This window comes from Odontesthes bonariensis, chromosome 12 (genome assembly GCF_027942865.1).
Source record: "Odontesthes bonariensis isolate fOdoBon6 chromosome 12, fOdoBon6.hap1, whole genome shotgun sequence".
NCBI lineage: Eukaryota > Metazoa > Chordata > Actinopteri > Atheriniformes > Atherinopsidae > Odontesthes > Odontesthes bonariensis.
In genome coordinates, this window is record NC_134517.1 from 17,068,359 (window position 1) to 17,089,922 (window position 21,564).

At 41.6% G+C, this 21,564-nt stretch overlaps 1 protein-coding gene across 6 annotated transcripts in view; it reads right to left on the minus strand.

Moving 5' to 3' along the window:
- Window positions 1–21,564, minus strand: part of sox1a (SRY-box transcription factor 1a) — a 96,564-nt gene that overhangs the window by 11,915 nt on the left and 63,085 nt on the right. For 2 of the 6 annotated variants that reach the window (XR_012772537.1, XR_012772536.1), the window contains 3 exons: window positions 17,466–17,644; window positions 9,399–9,446; window positions 1,495–1,536 (listed from right to left, as the gene is read on the minus strand). Coding sequence is in view for 3 of the 6 variants with exons in the window: in XM_075479343.1 (XP_075335458.1) it covers window positions 1,480–1,536; window positions 13,253–14,095 (900 nt within the window). In the remaining 3 variants the exon portion in view is untranslated. Of the gene's footprint in view, window positions 1–644; window positions 1,537–9,398; window positions 9,447–13,252; window positions 14,587–17,465; window positions 17,901–21,564 lie in introns of those variants that run through there. The other 4 variants (XM_075479344.1, XR_012772538.1, XM_075479345.1 and 1 more) reach the window with 4 other exon arrangements.

Consider the following 21,564-nt stretch of genomic DNA (forward strand, 5'->3'; position numbering starts at 1 on the left):
TATAGTTTCCATATAACGCCAGCACCCTGGTAATCACTGCATGTAGTCACCTGAGATGCTCATTATCTTGTCTGTGTTCATGTCTGCTCACTGAGTGGATGCCTCGGTGCAAGCTGCACGCACCTGGATGAGTCAATGAGAAGCTAAAGTATGTAAAGAATAAAGAAAAAAAAAGCACAAATTATTACAGATGGTAGCAAAATGACTTATGTTACCATGAGCCCAACTTTGATGCTAGCCAAATTCCTTAATGAAAAATCAAATCAATAAAAGCAAGGTTGCAACACTCACAGCAATTACGACGTCAGTTATTTTTCTTTTATTGGCTTTGTGGTTTTCACATGACAACATAAATCACCCCTCCACCTCTCGCTTTCTCTGCCCAAAATCAATTACATAGGGGCAGTGGTAAAATAATTGAGGGCGCATTTAGGCCTTGGAATTAATACATAGTTTAAATGTCGAAACATTTTTGTTGTAACTTCTCACTCCGTGGTGTTAATTTATCTGAAAATTGAATGTGAATATAAATGGCAGAAAGCACAATGTGTTATTTTTAGGCAGACTGAAGATGCAATTGTTTGTTTGATGTGTGCCCCCCCCCCCCCATCAAAAGCCAAACATGTCAACAGAAAAACAAAGTCCTGTCTCACAACATTTAATTTTTAAAGAAAAATCAGAACAAAAGAATTTGCATCACATGCACACCTATGCACAGAAAATATGTTAATAAGAACCTAGCAACATATTCAAATAATAAATGCTTATTTTCTTTATGGACTCTTAATGTGAACCCAGAGGCTTGTGTTGAAATGAAAATTTCACACCGTTATCACACTGAGGGCCGTGGCCAAACAGAAACAGACAAGAAAGCTTCAACTGATTCCCTTTACCTAGCACTGAATCTTTACAAGTTTCCTATTGGCTGGTCAGACATCACATTAAATACACTCAAGACCGGAAAAATATTCATTACAGGCATTTTGACGGATTTTACAAATCTGCAAATGCAGCGGGTTCTTGGAAAACATGCCAGCTGAGGGACTAAGGGTATTAAGACAGTGAAGCTGGCTCCAATGAAAGGGACTGAGGAAGGAGAGCTGTTGCAGGCATGGTACTTTTTTTTTTTTTCTCCAACCCCCTTTGTGTGTGTGTGTGTTTGTTTTTGCCAAGATGGGAGAAATAGGCGATTGGGCTTGGGTTGTTTTTTTGCCAGGTAAGCCACATTTAAGCAAAGAAAAAAATCCACATGCTCTGAAATCACTTAGATACCAAACACTGAGCGATAGGAGGAAGGGGTTGTGTAATTAAGGGGTTTAGAGTAGGGAGCATCGCAAGGGAAAGAGTTAATGGAGGAAATTTGAGGCTCTGACTGTCGCTGACATTTTCAAAAAGGTCTTTTTTGCGCACAGCACCTATCTACTCGTGCTCGACGTAATGATGGCCTGCCAGTCGAAGAGACAAGGTGCTATCTGTAAATCACAGTCCCCCCTCAGTGATCCACATCCACTGGTGATAGCTATGATGGTCACTTTGCTGGAAGAGAGAGAGAGGACAGAGAAAGAGGGAAATGGACAAACAGAGGTTATTGATTTGTATGGGTACCAAAGGTCAAGAGTAAATAAATAAAGACATAGCAAAACAAAAGATGCTCTGCAGTTTTATATGGCTGTCATATAACACAAAGGAGACTGTCCTTTGTACACATTGGTGTGCTATTGTTTCTATTTCTAAATATGATAATGCTGGGCACAATGGGCTGCGTGATTTGACATCCAATAAGTTATCAATTAAATGAGGTATTAATCAAATTTTCCCCACCGTAAAGAGCCTGATAGCTGACAACAATCTAATGGCTTTGGAAACTAATTGAGTAGGGTTGTAATCATTAAGAACAATTTATCTGTGCCTCTTCGACATTTTGCTGTGACATACAAATCCTTCACTTGTTCCAATCTGACCTATCTAAACGACGCAGGTTGACCCAGTGGAGTTCAAAGGTCAGCCTCTTCAAACAGCTATCAGTGTGCTGCAGGTTGCAGCAGGCGCCATGAAACTCCTGTTTCTTATCTGAACTCTTTGACCCCTCATTAACCCCTTGGTGCTGTTTTGAGAATTATCACCTGACAGAGAGGAGCAGAAATCCTTCACAGCATCTGGTGGGCTTGTGTGTTTGTGTGTGTGTGGGCTAGAGATAGAAAAACACCAAGTCAATGAGTAAATTAGAGTTAATTAGAGTTAGTGAGAGGTAGCTAGTTGCAATAAGAACAAGACTATAGCTGCCCAGTGAGAACCAACTGGGATTTCAGTGTTGATTTCTGGTTGAAAACGAATTGAGTTGCTATCCGAGGAAACTGTCCTCCTCCCAAAAGCCACACCATGGTTGGTTGGTTTGCTTCTGCATGAAAAAACAGCCTATAATTACTTTGAATAACATGTAAAGTCTAATGGGAGTGAGAGCAACAGCATGTGAAACGTCAAAATGGTATCCATTAACGTGAGGGTGGTGTAATAGAAAGAATGTATTTCAACCCAACCATGACATTCTTCTAACACAGCAGTTTAATACACAAAGCTGACAAAAATGTTACCAAATTGGCCTGTGTGTAAGGACAGGTAAGCAGGATGGAACACATCATTCTTAACAACAGGGCTATTGTCAATTAGCTGGTTCCGTGATGCCGACTGGCTGTGTGTGAGCACACACTTATGTGGCACTGAGACACCTCTGTTTGGTCCACATGAGTTATCAAAGGGAACCAGTAGGAGCTCAACAAGGATGGCTTTTTTTTTGCAGCAATAAGGTGCAACCACTGATGCAACTTAGTCTTGAACTGATGTCCACTGATTGGAAGTGCCACGTTTGATCTATCCATCCCTTCTATGAATGTCTCCTTTGCCATTATCAGCAATATCATACTATATTGGCGTTAGTATTAATAATGAGGTGTTGCAGCTCAACAGGTTACAAAGAGCTGTATGAAAATCTCTGGTTTGATTCCCAGTCTCTATGGCCCTTTACGTACCGCTGTTCATTTTGAAATCTGGTCTAAATGTGAATGTTTATTAAATGTTCTCAAAAAAATAGTTCAAAAACCTTTAAGCTACTGAAGAGATTCGGAAAAAAATTTTTTATGTTAAAATGCTTGGGGGTATTAATCAGCCTTGGTTCTAGTCAATACTTATGGGAGCAGCACGCCTGGATGCACATTCTAATTTTCACTGCGGGTGCTGCGCTCAGGGCTGTAAGAGTATGCGCAACTCGTGTTTTCTTTTATTAACACATGTCTACCAACTCTAACATTTCACATGTAGTTTTTGGAACAGAGAGAAACAACTCGCAGACAATAAGAGACAACTTCTTTTTTCTGACAGCAAGACAATTGGCAGCTCATTCTCAGTCCTGCTGTATCGGCAGACTTTGGGAGTCCAATTAAAAGTAATAGCCAAGTCTCTAATTATCTCGGACACATCGTGCTTATCAGGAATTGTTTTTCTATTGTTTCTATGTAAATTTCAAAATCAAACATGAGCAAATTTTTTACCTATTTCAGTCTGAACCTATGTGTTGGACAGACTGACCAACTAACTAACTAACAGTTAGAGCCCTGCAACTGTGCTGCAGGGTGTTTTTATTTGTATATTCAGTTTTTAATTTCATGCTTTATACATAGAACTTAACATTTTCTATCATGCCATGTAAGTAAATAGTTTTTGATACATTTGTGTGTTTTTTTTTTAAAGATATTAAAGATTTATTTTGATAAAATCCGATCTCTCCCGCCAACACAAACAAAAGATTGTTTGTCTCTGAGATTCGCAAAGAGAGCAAATTTATGAAAAGAAAAATAAACCAATTCTCGACTAAAGATTCTTTTTTCTTTTTAGCAGCAAAAATAAGAGGATCCTATGATACTTAAAACTAATCATGCGACTCCTTCTGGGTCTATTTGGGGACCACAGGTATATCAGAGTGTGCTGAGAAAATGGGTTTGAAAAATCCCGGATCCAGTGACAGTGTTTTAACGCCCACTTCCTCATATCAGATTTAAAAAAAAAAAAAAGAAAACATCAAAGTAATCTCAGGTTTAAGTCGCTTTTGATGATGCACAGATTTTTCTCAGCCAGTATATCACAAACAAGTGCGCCTCATTCTCGTGTTATCCATTTTACCTTCATTTGAAAAATAGATACATGCTTTCTGCCAACACACCGATGACTCGTTTTTTGGGATCCCTCTGAATCTCAGTTTAAACAAAAATTGTGACTTATTACAATTTGGGATTTATTTATAGTAGTTTTGGCCAACGACTGTTCTGAAACTGTCCACCTTTAAAAAAAAAAAAAAAGCTCATTCCATTGTTGCTAGAGATTGTCAAACATAGTATTAGATGCACCAAACTCCCTGAAGAAGTTAGGCTGTGGTGGCTAAATGGAGTGTACTTGCAATTGGAAAGCGTTGGTTAAGCTGTAGCATTTTCTTGCAGACGTATTATAATGATATTATTTCTCTTATTATATTTACTTTCTGTAATTTAATCAAGATTAGGCAACACAGCTTGCTTAGGTTTTGTTTAAGCAACAAAACTACTTGACTGAGTAATCAATCAAATCTAATTCCAGAAAAGCTGAGAATTTTCCTGAAATTAAACCCAAAACTTAAATCTCACAAAGTTGAAAATTCTATTTAACTGAAAATAATTTTTAGGCTTTTTTTTTTCGCTGTGTGATTCTCCTCTCCGAGATGCTCGATACATTTTACGACGGGAGACGGATCGGAACTGCAGGCAGTCCAGAGCACACACACTGTGTGTCTGTGAAGCCACACTGTTATAAATTGTGCGGAACGAGGTCTGGCATCATTTTGTTAAGCTAGACGTCAACCTCCCGGGAAAAGACGTCACCTCGATAGAAGCATCAAGTTTCTCCAAAATCCCAATTTACGAATCACACATTTGCAAGTCACCCATGCCACAGGCACTGATGCCCCCCACATACCATCACAGATGTAAGCTTTTGCATCTTTCGCTGATTTCAGCCTGAATGGTGTTTATTTTGTCTCTGAGGTGTAGAACCAGATGTCAGTTTTTTCCTAAAGGAGGCTGAAACCACAGAATGTGTGTCCATTGTCTTTTTGTTCTGACATGTGGTTATTTCCAAAGAGTTTCTGCCTAGAGTTGACATATGACTTCCTCCTGACTTAATATTGTTCCAGGATACTTTTCTGGATGCAGCAATGGACTGTGTTAAGTGACGATGGTTTTTAAAGTACTCCCGTTTGTGTGTCTATATTGATCCTCTGAGAACTTGAGGATCACGCTTTTCCAGGAGGGGTCTCCTGCTGAGGACTTTATATACTGATATTCCCCCAGATTTCCTGAATCCTTTATCTGTATCATGTACTGCACATGTTAAAAGACCAAAGTTTTTTGCAAAGTTGGATTGAGAATTATTTTTTTCTTTAACTGATAGGTTGAGCCACAATTCATCCTAGATTGGTGGATGCTCCTTTTATACCCAACCCTGACACCCTCCCCTGTCACCGACAGGGAACAGTCAAACAAGCCAACATTTAGAGATAATAGCTGGCGTTTCCAATGTGTTATTCTACCCGTCGACAGTAAACGAAGTAATCCTCATAACTAAGTGTTTACTTTAAAAAGCCACAAAGTTTTCACAAGGAAGACGGTTATGTTTCCTGGTTATGTTCAGGCACAAAACTACTTGGTTTGGGGTGAGAAAAGATGGTTTGTGCTAAAATGCATTCTTTCTCAACACTTATGTTACCATACAGCACAAAATGTTGTTGGTTGCCTTGGTGATTTTACGTTAGTTGTTCAGACGACCATTAGAGGTTGAATATTTTGAATATAGAATATTTCTGAAATTACAATTTTAAATGTTCACCAAGGCTGTAATTTAAACTTGAACAAGCGACACACATTCTTTTGTTGTAAGACAGTCTTGTGAAGGCCTGAGTAAGATCATTAAGGGCTTGACTAAAAAAAAAAAGCATACATCTCTGTAGAATGCAAAACAGTTCAGTGTCACCAGGAACTGAAACATCACGACTAACTCAAATCAATACAGCTAAAGAATTCAATCAAAGCTTAACTGAACAGTATAACTCCAACAAAGGACTGTGATTTTAGGCTGTATTACTTTAAGACAGGAGTACCTGCTAACCTGCAAAAAGTAGAAAGGTTGGGTTTGACATTAAATCTAAAGTCTTATATTCTTCTCTAAATATGTTTAAACCTTTCAATTTCTTGACTCGTTGACCTGCTTTTATCAAGGTTTGCCACGTGTTCATATCTAAGCGGTTCCTTTGGTGAGAGCAATGCAGTACAAACAGAATGGCTTATAACAGGGGCGCCAAGATAAATCAGTATGGATGATGACTGGGATACTGATGTGATGAAACTTGCATATCGTGTTGATAATATTGTGATTTCACCTCGTCTGGTAAAGTCCAAACTTTACTGAATGCAAGTTGTGGTTTTGTGCAGAATTTACAGTTCTTGTCTCTTACTTTGGGATGAACAAATAAATTAATAAAAACAAAAATGTAATTAGTAGATAGCAATGTGTTTTAGGTTTTCTGTTGACATTTCCATGATATTGCTTTCCTTAATGCTTTTGTCCGTGATAATCATGTGGGGAAAATCGGATATCGTGACAGCCCTAGCTTGTAGCTGTAATACTAACTGGAGCTTATGTTATTGATACAACCACTGAAACAGCTGTGAGGATCCCACTGGCACAGCATATGGAGAGACATTATATAAAGATAGGCCTACTTTGAGAAAGTCGCAACAACCGAGAGTAGAAAAACAAATCTCCAACTAAAAACGGTGAAAGTTCAATCGTGTTATGCGTTTTTAAGGTGCCTCCTTTCATTTTGCAACACAGTGATCTAGAAAAAAAAAAAACACGAATCTTTGTGCATTTTATATAGTTGCTCACTCTTTTAAGGGTGTCAGTCAAATTAGTTAAGCGCTTTCTAATCTGGTTCTTGACATCTATCCAGTATTTTTTTTTTTTACGTCACATGCCACATCATAATTAAAAATGCATCTTAAGAACAAAACATGAAATGCCATTTTTTTGCCAGAGAGGCTGGAAGGAAGGCTATGATGCACAGGATTAATGAGTTCCGCATTTCCTGCTCAAACTGGCAGAACACTGAGTTTTATCCCAGCAGTCGGATGTGTAGAAAGGTTGGTCACAAGGTGTGTCATTTCCTGTGCGTGTAAACAAACACAGAGGAACATTTTAACTGATTTAAACTTCCTAAATGGGTGACTGCATGTATATCAATGATAAACTCCTGCTGCCATCTGATGGCAGATGACACATATATCTAAGTGCCTGAAGGAGGTTTGACCTTATTCCCGCTCTGCACATTTCAAGTGTTTTGTATTTTGTGCATTTTTGTATCGAGTGTTTTATTTTTTCGTATTCTGCAGTGCTTGTGCTGCATTTCCGCTGCCATTTTGAATGCACTTGTTGACAGAATCCCTAAACATTCAGCTGAAGACACATTTTTCACTAAAATACAGAAAACTTGCTTTGTTTTATCTGAATGAAATGCCTGCATGTTTGCAAAGCTTGAACCTGTATGTCTAACCTAAGCACAAAAAACATCACACAGACAGGCAAGTCTTAAGGGCAACAAGGCTGTGGGCTTGGTTGTGCAAGTTGTAGCACTGCTATTAAGAGCCCACTTCAGGACAAGTGCAACTCCAGTATATTGTCGCTATAGCACCTGTGTCCTTGGTTCTTAAATAGTCTCCTATATACATTTGTGCTATACAGTCTTCTGTTGAATATCATCAGATACATATTATGTATAAATATTTAAGTACATATTTTCCTATCCAAGATGTGGAATCTTCCTATACACCAGAGAAGTGCCAATCAGATGGTTTGGCATACAATGCAAACAACTTTGACACTGAAACCCAAAGTTTCTGACTCTGATACTGGATGTTGCCTTTTACAGTGCATCTTCTTCCAACTGTCAACACTGGTTTATTTTACCCACGACCATCATCTTCACTAGTCCACAGTGTTCAGGTATACAGCTGCATTGACAGATGTTTTGGCCACCTGGAAGCACTGACGCATGCTGAACTTATGATATTGAAATTGCAAAAATCGGGAAAAACTCTTGCCTATTTTCTGGAGGAAACATTTAGCTCTTTAGGTGTTCCATTTAATTCACGGAATGCTAATTTTACTATGCTGTGAAATGATCAATTCAGGCAGTCAAGGGTTGCATAAAACAGTATAGTGACTGCAAAGCAGAACAATGTTTAAAGTTGATCTTTGGTATTAAGAAAAAGGACATTTTTCTGGCTCATTTTGAGGGCATTGTTGAGATTAACTTTTCCATTTGGGGATTTGAAAGGTTTACACAGTGGGCTAATATTAGTTAGATGCTTGGATTGTAATTAAAGGGATAGTATATAGTATCAAGACATAAATAATTTTGCTAATAGGCTATCAAAAAATGCAATTGAATAGTTCAATAAGCCTGATGTATTTTTAAAAAAGCTGACTTTAGGGGGTATCCAAAATTGCGAAGAAAGGACTTTGGACTCGTGAAATCCTCCCCGATTGGTAGCTCTTCCACACTTTCATTCAGTGTTGGACAGTGAGGCCACTCAGTATGCTGCACCCCAACCCCCTAAACTTGCATCTTCTACAGACTTATTCTTTCCTTTCTCCTCCTTCGTCCCCCCAAAAAACAAAACAAAAAAAATACCCGGTTCCTGTGGAGTGGCTGGTTTTGTGTGGTCCCAGCACTGTCCCGTTTTTATCACTCCTCTGACTGGTTAGCCCCGTCCCCCTCACACCTGCGTCTCTCCCAGGTCCCTACAGGAATGCGCTGGGGCTTGTAATCGCTTTTGTGGGGACCATTGAGTTGTACGGCTGACTGAAACTTCCCAACCTCACAGCGCGCTGGCCGCTGAATGGAACTCAGCGTGGGGCGGCTCTCCAACCCACGGACGCTGCCAAATTCCTACAGTGGCGCTCCACAATCACTCCCACACAGGCCCCGATATTCCGCCAGGCGGGAGGGACGGGATGGGGAGAGGGGGCGGTGGGTCGGGACATGGTTTTGGTGAGTGTGTGTGTGTGTGTGTGTGTGTGTGTGTGTGTGTGTGTGTGTGTGTGTGTGTGTGTGTGTGTGTGTGTGTGTGTTGGACAGAAAGATGGAAAGGTCCACATTAAACTCCGAGCAAGAACTTTTTGAGTTCTATCGCCACTTCGGTTGCAAATCGCGCGATCTTTGTTGGTGTCACTTTTTTTTTTTTTTTTTTTTAAAGAAGTCAAACAGTTATTCGGGTTAACTATTATTCATTTTTGCATGATGCATCTTATTGCCTCACCTCTTTCAAAACCGTCCAGTGCAGATGCTATTCCAACAACGGAGAAATCTGAAAAATAAAAAAAAAGGAAAATAAAAAAAAGCGTTTGATGGGTGCTGCTGGACAAAGTTTGAAAAAATAAAGCAATTTCTCTGAACTTTCAGTACATTTGTGCTGCGTTTTGGTGCATTAGGTCTCTGTGCCGGCATATAGCGTGGTAGCTGTGGGTAGATAGAGCAGCACTGCAGGATTAAGAGGCAGCAAGATTGTTAAACATGTCAACGTGTAATTGCACGATAAGGCCCTTCCGAGGAATTCATTGGCCCAGTTGCTTTCTCTATTCCGCGCTAATCTCGCCCGGCACATTCGCTCTGTGCAATCTGTCTCCATAATCTTCTGTGACAGAGCGGGCGACGAGAGCAGGCTGCTTGGTAATTTTTTTTTTAGGAAAAGGGGGGTAAGACGAGGAGAAAATATGCAGAGGCGTGATAAAGTGACGCTAATTATCCCCATTTAGGACAGAGAGTGCAAGGGATCGGGGCTTTACGAACAACCGAGTGTGCGCTGCTGCTGATGGCCTCCTAGCACGGAATATATCGGTGGCTACAAGATAAGAGTATCGCGCGGTGGAGAGATTTATTGGCCGGTCAGCAAAACGCATGCACGCGCGCGCGCACAATCGCACGCGGGAGCTGGGGCAAAGACCGGCCACAAACTGAAGCCTGCATAGGTTGCGCCCAACGCTCACTTCTTTTCCACCTGAAGGTGTAATTTATGCGGGTTAAATTTGCCAGAACGCTTCTCTTTTTAGCCTGGCGATGCGCCGTGACGCGCTCCGCCTCTCCGGGCTTTCAGTGCTAATCCGCATCTCTTCACATCAACAGATAAGATGGAAACAGATGCAAAACACACGAGGAGGCCCTCCCCTGCCTTACGGTGCGCACTTTAGTGCGGAGATGTCTCCATAGATGCGGTTCCTTTTGGGGTTTTGGAATTTGCATCGCTCCTCTGATTCACTTCAATAGATTAACGCGCAGCCAGACGTAACACGCTTTACTATGAGGCCTATAACAGGTTTAATTGACATAAAATGCACGTCTTTATCATGTGAAGCAGGTCCTTTAACCATGTATTTGAGATTAATTGATTTTTTTTTTTTTAAATGCAGGAGCTTAAATGTCCCTAATATGCGCTGGTAGTTTTATATGGAGAAACTGCGCCTATCAAAGCAGCAAATATGAAAAAAGACATTATACAGGATTAAAAGCTTCACAAATAATACAGGTAGGCCGAATTTTTTTTTTACATAAACGTGTCTGAGAAGCCATGCTGGTAGTGTTGTCAAAAGTACCAGAACTCCCTTATGAATCAAACATCAATTCCGACTCAGCATTTCTCAGGAATGTTATGTCCATTGGGGAATTTTTAATCCTCTGTGAGCTATAGTTTGAGTACCTTTTTTTTTTTTTCTTTTCTTTTTGCTTGTGCTACTTAAATTTAGAAAAAAAGGGCCTAAAAATGTTCCTCTTCCCTCTCAATCAGTTACTGTGTGTTGACTCCCAAGTTTCACGTGGCGGTTGTGTGTAAACTGGCATGATTATTGTACCTCATGCAGTTTTCTTACTTCCTTGACTCTGGCTATCAAGTGTCAAGAACTAAATGCATTTCAGCTTCTCACATGATGGGAGCATGCAGAGGAACAAAAGTCAGATGAATGAAAGCTATAGGCTCCTGCATATTATTAGGTTATATAAAAGCTATAAGGACATTAAGATAAACTGTTTTGCAGATTCAATTTTAGAAATCAATATAAATTACAGTCTTTTATAAGTCTAATAGTTCCCGTTGCTGTCTCACAATCACCTATTAATGTGCAAATACAGAGGAAAGTTTGACCAAAATCTGTATCAATAAGGGGAAGTGGGGGATAAATAAGTCCAGTTTAGATTGTTATTATTGAAGATTGAGTCTCTAATTCACTCTTTCTGTTGTAAAATGTTTTGTTTTGGCAGAAGATGAATTTCACACTGCAATAAAAAATAAATAAAAGTACCTCAGCAGGCCTCTTTGAAGAAAACATATGAAAGAATGATTTGTTGTTTCGGTAAGTTTGGGGTCCGAAGCAGTTCCACATAACCCTTTTTGAAAATAGCACACACTTCTGAGTGGCTGTTAAATATCTGAAAAGCAGTTTCGAGTTTAAGAAAGAGAAGTTTGGCACAACTCTGCAATTGACTGAGACAAACGTGTAATTAACACAACGCCACAGATATACTGTAAAGGGATTCAAATGAGAGCGGATTAAGAAAGAATTTCTAAAGCTTTAATTTGAATGTAAAGACTCACACTTCGTAGGCTTTACAGGGAGGGAAAAAAATAGAATGGCTAAAGGCATGATTGAACAGGAACCTGCCATTCCCGTCAATAAATCTGAACCTTGATGAAACTAACAGGTGGTTGTCGTGTGAGGCCTCCTTCTATTCTATAGCAATATCAGATGTATGACAGAAAATGTGATGTTTTATATTTACACGAAAAGAGAACGAGTACCATCATATTGGTCTGCTTTTAAATGCTTATCAAAAATCAGAAACGTTTTTGTGTGGCCTATGCAACTGAAACGGTTGGGGAAGTTGGAGGAAGAGAGATTTTTTTTAATTTTTTTTTTTTTTTTCACAATTTATGAACACGTTTCTAATTAACAACAAAAATCAGATCTTATGAATCACAGAACTAAATCGTTCCCATTAAACCTGAAGGTTTTAGGCATAATTACGCACAAAGAATTGGGCTATTTAAAAGCTCGTGGGACCTGTGTCCAGCAGCAAAGTAAAACAAAAGAGAAAGAAAAAGGAAACACAAAAAAATCATATATATATATATATATATATATATATATATATATATATATATTAGGGTAAGGATATTTTTCTCAACAGGAGGAGTTGGTGATATTCTCGTGTCCTAAAACGTGAAACACTGGTGTGATAACACTGTAAAAATGATCAATCTAAGACCGTTCTCTTAAGAATCAAAGCAACATCTTGTGAAATTTATTCAATTATTCTTCATTGCAATATCAGAGCTTTTCACTCGCAGAAAAGCACTTAGATTACAACAGCAGTTGCCCGTCATTCTTTGAAATATTAAAATTATTCACAATTTACAATAATTAGAGTGTTACAATAAAAAGAGATGGTTTCCAAGAGTTAAGACACAGGCTTCTGCAAATGAACACAAATGCTGAAGGAATGTGATTTTTTCCCATATCTTTTAAAGCACTTCCTTATGATTATGACACTTTATCTCATTTTCAAATAACTTACAAGACCCCCACCGCCACCACCACCCTCCCACCCCCAAAATGATGAGACAATTGAAGCAAATACCCCCATGAGAACGTGGCGTCCCCCCTCAACTAAGACTGAAGTTATGGACAAAAAGATGATAGCACAATAACCAATATCTCAGCATTATATTTGTAATATAATTCCACTGGTGGCTATTCAAAAAAAAAAAAAAAAAAAAAAAAAAAGCCGAGATGAATGTGTTATTTACCCTTCATTTTACAATATCATAAACATTCTGTACAAAATGCAAGTATCTCTCGGGACTTGTTATTTAGAAAAGAGGTAAATATTTGGTTATGTGTTCGTTAGCAGTTTTCAATTATACTGTGAGTTTTAAATGTGTGTTAGAGGGACCGTCCCGTTCACTCCAGCCGTGGCGCTCTGGTAATGCTGCGGCAAGGCATGGAGTCTACTCTGCATTGACGGGTCCCCGGGCTCTCCGGTCGGTAAATACATGCTTATCATCTCTCTCAAGTCTCCGGGGCAAGGACCCCGTGAGTGTGTGCTGCTGACGGGAGGGCTTACACTCGGCTCTGACTTCACCAGCGACCCTAACGTCCCCATGGCAGCTGAGGAGGAGACGCCGGAGCCCTGGTGCTGCGTGTAGGTGATCCCGCCGTAGCCGGATGGAGAAGCGTTCATGTAGCTCTGAGAGTTCGAGATGGGGCTGTATTGCAGGGCTGTCATGTCATAGCGGTGCATGGGCTGAGGGTTGTGCGAATGGTGGTGGTGTGAGTGGTGGTGGTGGTGCGCTCCGCTCCCGGGGTGCTGGCTGTAGGCAAGCTGAGCCTCCTGCATCATCGCAGCGGCCGCCGCGGCTGCAGCCACCTGCCCCGAGTACGCACCGTTCGCCCAGCCGTTCATGTGCGCGTAGCCGGAGCTGGCTGAGCCTCCATGACCCCCCGGGCTTTCTAACCTCTGTCCGACCCCGGCTGAACTCATGCCGACACTTAAACCAACTCCCCCGCCACCGCTGGGCCCTGAAAGCAGTCCACCGGCAAGAGAATATTTGTCCTTTTTCAGCAACGTCTTGGTCTTCCGTCTTGGCCGGTACTTGTAATCCGGATGCTCCTTCATGTGCATGGCTCGCAAGCGCTTCGCCTCGTCGATGAAAGGACGCTTTTCTGCCTCGGACATCACCTTCCACTCTGCACCCAGCCGCTTGCTGATCTCCGAGTTGTGCATTTTGGGGTTCTCCTGTGCCATCTTTCTCCGCTGCCCACGGGACCACACCATGAACGCGTTCATCGGTCTCTTCACCCGTTCCTGATTCGCTTTGGACCCGCTATTCGGCCCCGTTTGCCCCGTGGTCGTATTCGTTTGGGGGCCGGGGGAATGAAGGTCAGTTTCCATCATCATGCTATACATTCACCCGGTTTTAAACTTCGCCACCAACAGAGAAAAAGTCTGTGTCAAGATCGGTCAGGTGCGCACAAGTACTGGTGCGCTGAGGCTGACAGGGTGACAAAACTAATATCTAACCCAAAACGACACAAATAACAGATGAAAATTAATCCGAGAAGGAATATGAAATGTTCTCCAACCAGTATTTTCACCCTGTCTTCTGCTGGGTCGGTTCACATCCACTGTGACAGAATGCGCGTTTGAGCCACTTTCCCTGACGGAGTTGAGAAGTTGGTTAAAGCGGCGGCCATATGATGCGCACTGACAGCGGTTAAATGAGCCACAAGCGGCCAATGAGGCTTTAGCAGCAGAATGATTTGCATGGCGTTTGGTCAGGTGACCAGAGGGCCATAGAGGAAGAACACGCCGAAGAGGAGGAGAATAAGGAGGAGGCAGAGAGGAGGGTCAATCCCACAAATAGCATGAGGTATCTGAAATGTTCAAACAGGCTCTCAGAGACTTCAACAACAAAAATAACTAAGATTTGTTAGCAGTGATGTAGCGGTCAAATGGTGGGTTTTGTCGGTGCTTACAATGGCCCAGACATCTCAACATTTTTAAGGCTTTAATTTGAATAAATCACGTCTAAAGCTCGCAGAAATCCAAACGTTTCAATCTGGAGAGGATGACACTTTTTAAAAAAAAAAATTTTTTTTTACCCACTTTCCCGTCCACGTTTAAGCGTTCAAAATAATCCAATCTAGATCAAACAAGTCATTCTCACACTCATCGTGCGTCCAAGAAGCTTGGGCCATACTGAATGCTGTGGGATTACACTTCATTGTATCCGTTTTCGGACGATATGAAGCTGAAGCAGCGCTTTAAATCAATTTTCAGACCAACTCTCTCTCTCCGCACCCTCTGTCCTCCGCTCTCCTTCCAGGTATGTAATTAAGGTATGTAGTAATAGCAGGTGTCAGCGAGAGAAATTACGCACACTCAGTGCCGAAAATGACTCGCGAGAGATTTTGCAAAGAAGAAAAATAAGACAGTTGTTCTAAGAGGAGAAGCACATAGAGATGGATAGCCATTTAATGAGGGCAAATTACCGGGGTAAAAGCGACGTTATCGCCGTCTGCTGGTGATGGTGAACGAGTCCTGGGCGATGCCTCTGCCTGCGGCTACACATGAGAAGATAATCTACACGTCTAAACTGCTTCTGCTGACACCTTTTGTTGACTTTTTTGTGTGGCTTTTAGATTTGATGCATGCTGTTTCATAACCCATTCAAATAGCCCGTTTGTAGAGGAGAGAGGAGCGGATCCGTGCGTCTTCGAGTCCGCGCATAAATAATCCAGATTTCACAGCTGACCTCCCCTGAAAAGCCTAATCAGCCTCTAATTGAAAAGGAAAACGAAATACCACTTCCCCGCGGCGAGACTAACGATTTAATCATTCCATCGTTCGTTCTTTGCTGTTTTTTTTTTTTTTTTTAAATTTCAGTTACAGCTTGATACAGCTCCCCGTTTAGGGCCTGAGGGAGCGGGATCACTCGGACAGATCCGCGCGTCTTTGGTAACAGGGTTAACGGGATGTCACAGTGGTCAATAAACGTTTCCAGCGCTTTTCAGGCCATGTGGCTTAAGGCCCGAGGAAGATGACAATGTAATGACGAGAGCCCGGAGAGCCACGGGGAGGTGAGTGCCAGTAACGCGATCACACAGCAAATAAACAGACAAATTAAGAAAGAAAAATTGAAAAAAAAAAAAGAAAAGAAGCAACGCTCACTTTGTCTTTTTGTGTTAAAGATACGGATAATACGTACTATTAATACGTATCTTATTGCTACAAGACAGTGGAATTCATTAAGATAGCCTATATGTCGGCTTTTTTTTTCCTTTTTTTTTTCACACATGTTAAAGATTTGCTTTACCCACACTAGAAAAAGCACATACTGCTCCAAAATCAAATCAAACTTAATTTTTTTTGGCATTCACATTTCCAAGCCTCCTAATTTTCAAATACCCGTGATTTATATGAATTCAAACACAAGCAACGCTGTAGAAGAAAAAAATGCATTCAAATAGTATTGTTAAAGTGAATCAATTATAGCGTTTTTTTTTTAAAGGAATGAAAATAATCATCTGGGAATACATTGATTTTTTTTTTTTTTTAATTATCATTATTATCAATAATAATGTTGTTCTTCATCCTCCCATGTCGAGAGGATTTAGGGTTGTACATAGAGGATTAGCTTTCACAGTGACACTAGGACCCCGGTGGCCCCTGTTTACTTTCTCTGTCATTCCCCATCAGTCCTCTTTTAACAAACCTCTTTTCAAACCTCCTCGCTCCTTTGTGCGCTAGCTTCTCTGCAACAGTGTGTGTGTGTGCGCGCACGTCATGACGGTGCACGACCGGGGCCAAGGGTCAAAGCAGTTATCCAACACGCCCCCCCCCCCCCCCCCCCACACACACACACACACACTCACCACCCCAACAAATCACCACATACATAACAAAATATAAGCGAATGCTTTTTTTATATTTTTAAATTTTTTTTAATACAACCATCCACACTCCACGGCAGCGGCCACGGTGTCATTATGCCTTTAGTTCAGCCAGCTCACCCTTCCCTCGCAGTTTAACCCTCATGCATGACAAACTCTATGGGGACTGCATGTGGGTCGCCTCCTTTAATCTTTTTTTCCCCTCTCTCTCTAGAGCAGTTAACCTGCGCGAGGACAACCGTTTCCACGCGTGATCACGTTAGGATGTGAGTGTGTGCAAGCGAGCGCACGTTGAAGTGGGTGGTGTTAGTTTTAGTGCAGGAAAAAACAATAAGTTCTGATCATCTGGTGATTACTTGGGGTTAATTATTTAATCGAGCTCCTATGATTCCGTGCCACAAATTAAATCCAGAGCCTGTAGATGTGACGATAAGCCGCCCTCCCGCTCACTGAAAAGTATAAAATCATATCAGTTCTGACAGTCACCGACCAGCAATTGGTCGTTTAAAGGTAGCTACGATATTTTAGAACATGCAACATTAGGATGGCACAGGTGATGAGAACTGCCGATTGGAGAGCAACTGGTAGCACTGTGAGCCACAGAACTGCGCGCTGTGTGCAGCCAAACCCCTCGCGGGGCTCACTTGTCCCAAAATAAAACGAGAGCCTGGCTGGAAACATATAATATCTGCACTGAACGCAGCAGAGCAGAGTGCCGATTCACCGAAAGATTGTCAACAAAGGCATTCACAATCAAATCCGCTTTACTCTCCTAATGCACGCTACATTAAAACAAACAAACAAACAAAAAAACACAACACAGGTTAAATATTTGTACTACATTTGGTCATCCTTGCGTGTGGAATTGTCATTTGCAAACTTACGCATGTTTCCCTTGTTCCCTCTGCTCCAGACAAAGTGGGCAGACTTCTCCCTCCATACTCCTAAAGCCGTCCTAAGCCCTTCCAAAGCTGCATGTAAGACCGTTACTCCCACTACAATCTGGCCGCACGAGTGCCAAGGCCATCCGTGCCCGGTGCCCAAACCCACCACTCAACACACACTGAGGGGCAGAGACAAGAAGAAATGACATTTATTATACACTCTAAAACAGACAATTCCAAGTTATTGTTTCTCTCTGCGAAAGGGGCCTGCTTCTAACATAATGAACGTCTTTTGTGTGGAACAGAACAATACAAAAGAAGTATTCTAATAAATAGCCACTTTTTTTTCTTTTTTTTGGGGGGGGTGCTCTCCAGGATGAATAGGCTGGAGCTGCAGGGTTCTGAAAGGCAGCTGTGCCGCATTCGGGGAGGGGCGAGGACTTGGCGAGGAGCCCCGCACCCCCTTGTCTCCTCCTGGATACTGACTCCCATTGCTGATCCTGAAGCAGAAAAGGATGCAAAGGGAGGGAGGGAGGGAGGGAGGGAGGGAGGGAGGAGGTGGGAAGGGGGAGGAAGGAGGGAGCAGGGGGAGTATTGACTTTGTATATAACAATATTCCAACAAACGATCCTGGAATCATCAAGTATTTGCCTCCAACTGTCAGGTGCAACATATGTGATTTAGTTTTGCCCGTATGAACCTGAACAGCTCGTAAGCATGCCCTTCTGACAGCTTTTAGGTGGAGAAAACTCATAAAACACATAGGCATCACTGTAAAACACAGATGAGCTAATTAAAGGATTCCTAATTAAACAGGTTCACGGCTGTCAGATGCAGCGCACACTGTTCAGTTTACTCCACTCAACTCAGATTAATTTTTTCTCAGTCTAAACCTCACATGTTTGTTTTGCAAACACAGGAGCAGAGCCTGGTTGAGCAGCCCCTTCATTGTTAATGAATCCAGCAGGCTGCTGCCGACTCCCTCATTTGCCTGTTGCAACATCCTGGCCACAGCGCTGCCAGAGCTGACAGACTCCCTGACTTGTGGCCACAGTAGCTGGCAGGTGATTTCCCGCCTCACAGATCCATCTGCTACCGGAGGAGCCAAGGTGACAAATTTGTGGGCTCTACAAGTACTTTCGGGCGTTCTATGGTTTCATAAAAGGCAACAAAATAGACAGTCAACAAAAATGATCATTTATCGTTCTATTTGAGCATTTTCTCCATTTACTTAAGAATTCTTTCATCAAAAAGTCAGCAAACAGGTATCTCCCGATGTAGAATCTCTAGATAACCCTTCCAGTGTAGGGTAACTTGCCATTTCATTTACTTCCCTCACTGAAAAAAAGGCAGCCTTCTTCCAGATTAAAGCAACTTCTCCATGCATTCACGAGAGATTACTTTGCTGCTCTGCAAGGTGCACCACATCAAATACACATAGACCGTGCGAGCAGGAGATTGACACAGAGTGGTAAGCTAAGTAAAAGTGGTTGAAGTAAAGGGGCGGGGGCAAGCAAGACAGCGAGACAGGGAGATCAGATCAAGTTCAGTCCTAAAAGCGCTAAGGCAAGAGTGAGCCAATTGGCTAAAAGCAAAGGTCTTAGCTCAGTTCATTCGGGGCCTCTGCAACACACAAATCCCCAAAACTTAAAAATCTTAAAACCTCAGGCAGAAAACCAAAGACAGTTGATGATTTACAGAATGTTTTTTTTTTATGGAAATAGATGAAGACATGAATTGTTTTGTAGCATGGATGATGATGTCACACTAAGAACGTAAAGCTTTGAAACACATTTAAGTAAACAGCTTTTTCTTTTTTTTTTTAAGAAAGAGCACAACATGTCATTCAAATCTGGGGCACTCTTGTCTACAAGCAATTTGTTCTTTTGTTGCTCCGTGTGCTTTATTTTCATCTTCTTCTATCGCAAGAGAAGAGCATATAAGGGCTTGATGGAGTGGTGAGACAGAGACAGGATGACACGAAGTGAGAAAAGGAGTCAGCAGATGAGGAGAGAGGGAGACCAGGGAGGCCAATGTCAATCCCACGGCAAACAGCAGCGGATAATCATGGGCTTTAGGAAAACACTGTGTCCATAATGCTATTACTCAGGATTACCTACTCCAGCGGAGAAGGCGAGACTCTCTTCACAATGTGCCACAGACCTTTCAGATAATCATCTTATCACAGATGACAAACCCAGAAGAAACATCCCATTATTCAAGAGGGTTGGAAAAAAAAAATAAAAAAATCTGCAGCATGTTTGGATGAAGACATATTGCAAGTCAAAATTATTGGAGTGGAAAAATATCAGATTTTGAAATTAGCACGGCAGTCGCTTCCACACTCGCCCTCTTTCATTCTCTCACTGTCTCTTTCTCCCAGGGTGCTTTCTCCTTTTCCCGCAGGGCAATTAGAGACAAGATTTTACGCATTGTTCAGGTTATCAATTAGCCATAACACCTTCCCCTCTGATTGGTCTGTAATGAACATAATGGTTTTAACAGTCAGGAGTTGCAACTCTTAGAGGTGCTGTGCTAATGGTGTCGCCACGGCGATGGAGTCACAGTAACAGCTTTGCAGAAAAGCAGAAGGAGGAGGAGGTGGTGGTGGGGGGGTGGTGGTAAGTCAGCTCTCCCTAACACATCTCTAATTAGAGCTCACAGTCAGTCATTACTGATGTAATAGGGTGTAACACTAATGGCTATCAGGCAAGCCCCCATAAACAACAGAGGAAGGGGGGCTCTTGTAAGGTGAGAGGAGCAGAAAATTTATGGAGAAGGGGGGCTCATGATGAGGAGGAGAGGTGAGGCGGAAACTTGGGGGGGGTCCAAGGAGTGATTTGGGAAAAGAGTGCCTTGCAACAGAGAAGGTTTTTAAGTATATTGGTCAGACAAGGTCAGCGCCCGTTAATGGAAAGACTCTTTGATGATGGTGAAATCTGTCATGTTAGACAGGCCAGATGCAGAGACTGACAAGACAATAAGAAGAGAATAAAAATGAAGGAGGCACGAGTAGTCTGTTGGTTTAGGGGGAACAGATGAACGGAAAACAGCCAGTATGACTGCAGGTAGGAAGGCAGCGAGGCAGACTCATAGTTAACCACTTTGGCACTTAGACCTTGTTAGCACTGATGCACTCCGCAGCCCATTCAGCTACTGATGCATGTTTTTACACTTTTCGACACAAAATTGCAGCTGCTGTAGCAAAACAGTGTAATGGGGGTAAAGACAAGTGAATTGGATGGCAGGGAACCAATGTTGGGAGAAATTGAAAGTGAGTGTCCTGCAGAGAAAGAGCTGAGAGTTCTTCTTACTGCCCCCGTGTAAGCGAGGGAACAAAAGTCTGACGGGTTTTTATGAAGAAGGTTTCGTTTCGTTTTTTTTTTTTTTAGGATTCCCATTACAGAATTGTAGAAGCTAATCTCTGATCAACAAATAACATCCGTGTGACTATGTTTAAGAACTAATTATGACATGTCACACTGTAACCGAACTGGATCATAGCACATATTCATTACAAAATCAGATGGCAATAACTTCCACACTGAGGAGACAAATTTCTAAACATATTCTAAACAAATTAAAGTCAACAAATTACTCCAGTATCAACCAGTGTGGGATAGGCCTCCTATATAGTTTGCTAACTTCTGTCTTCAGTCTCACCTCAGAATGTGTAATAAACTGGTCTTCAGCACAAAAGTCAGCAGTTTCACGATGAAGGCTCAGAAAATGAAAGTTAAGACGCGTTCTGGGTTACAAAATTGTCATTGCCAACGTTTTCCTTTTGCTGATTTGAACATGCCGGCATTTTGCATGACGCAACACCATCACAAATGCTATACTCCACAGCCATTTCATGTTAGAAAATGCTTATTATCTGGCAAATTCCTTTCCTTTCGAAAGGAAGGAAGAAAGAAAAGATAAACACATGGTTAGGCTTAATTATTAAATACATGCTTGCACGATGGCATCATGTTGCCTGAACACTTGCCTATAAAGAAAACCCAACATTTTCATGCATTAATAGAAATAAAGAACAGAATAGAAAAATACTTAATAATCCCCCAGTGGGGGAAATTCAAAATAATGTGAAGCATGA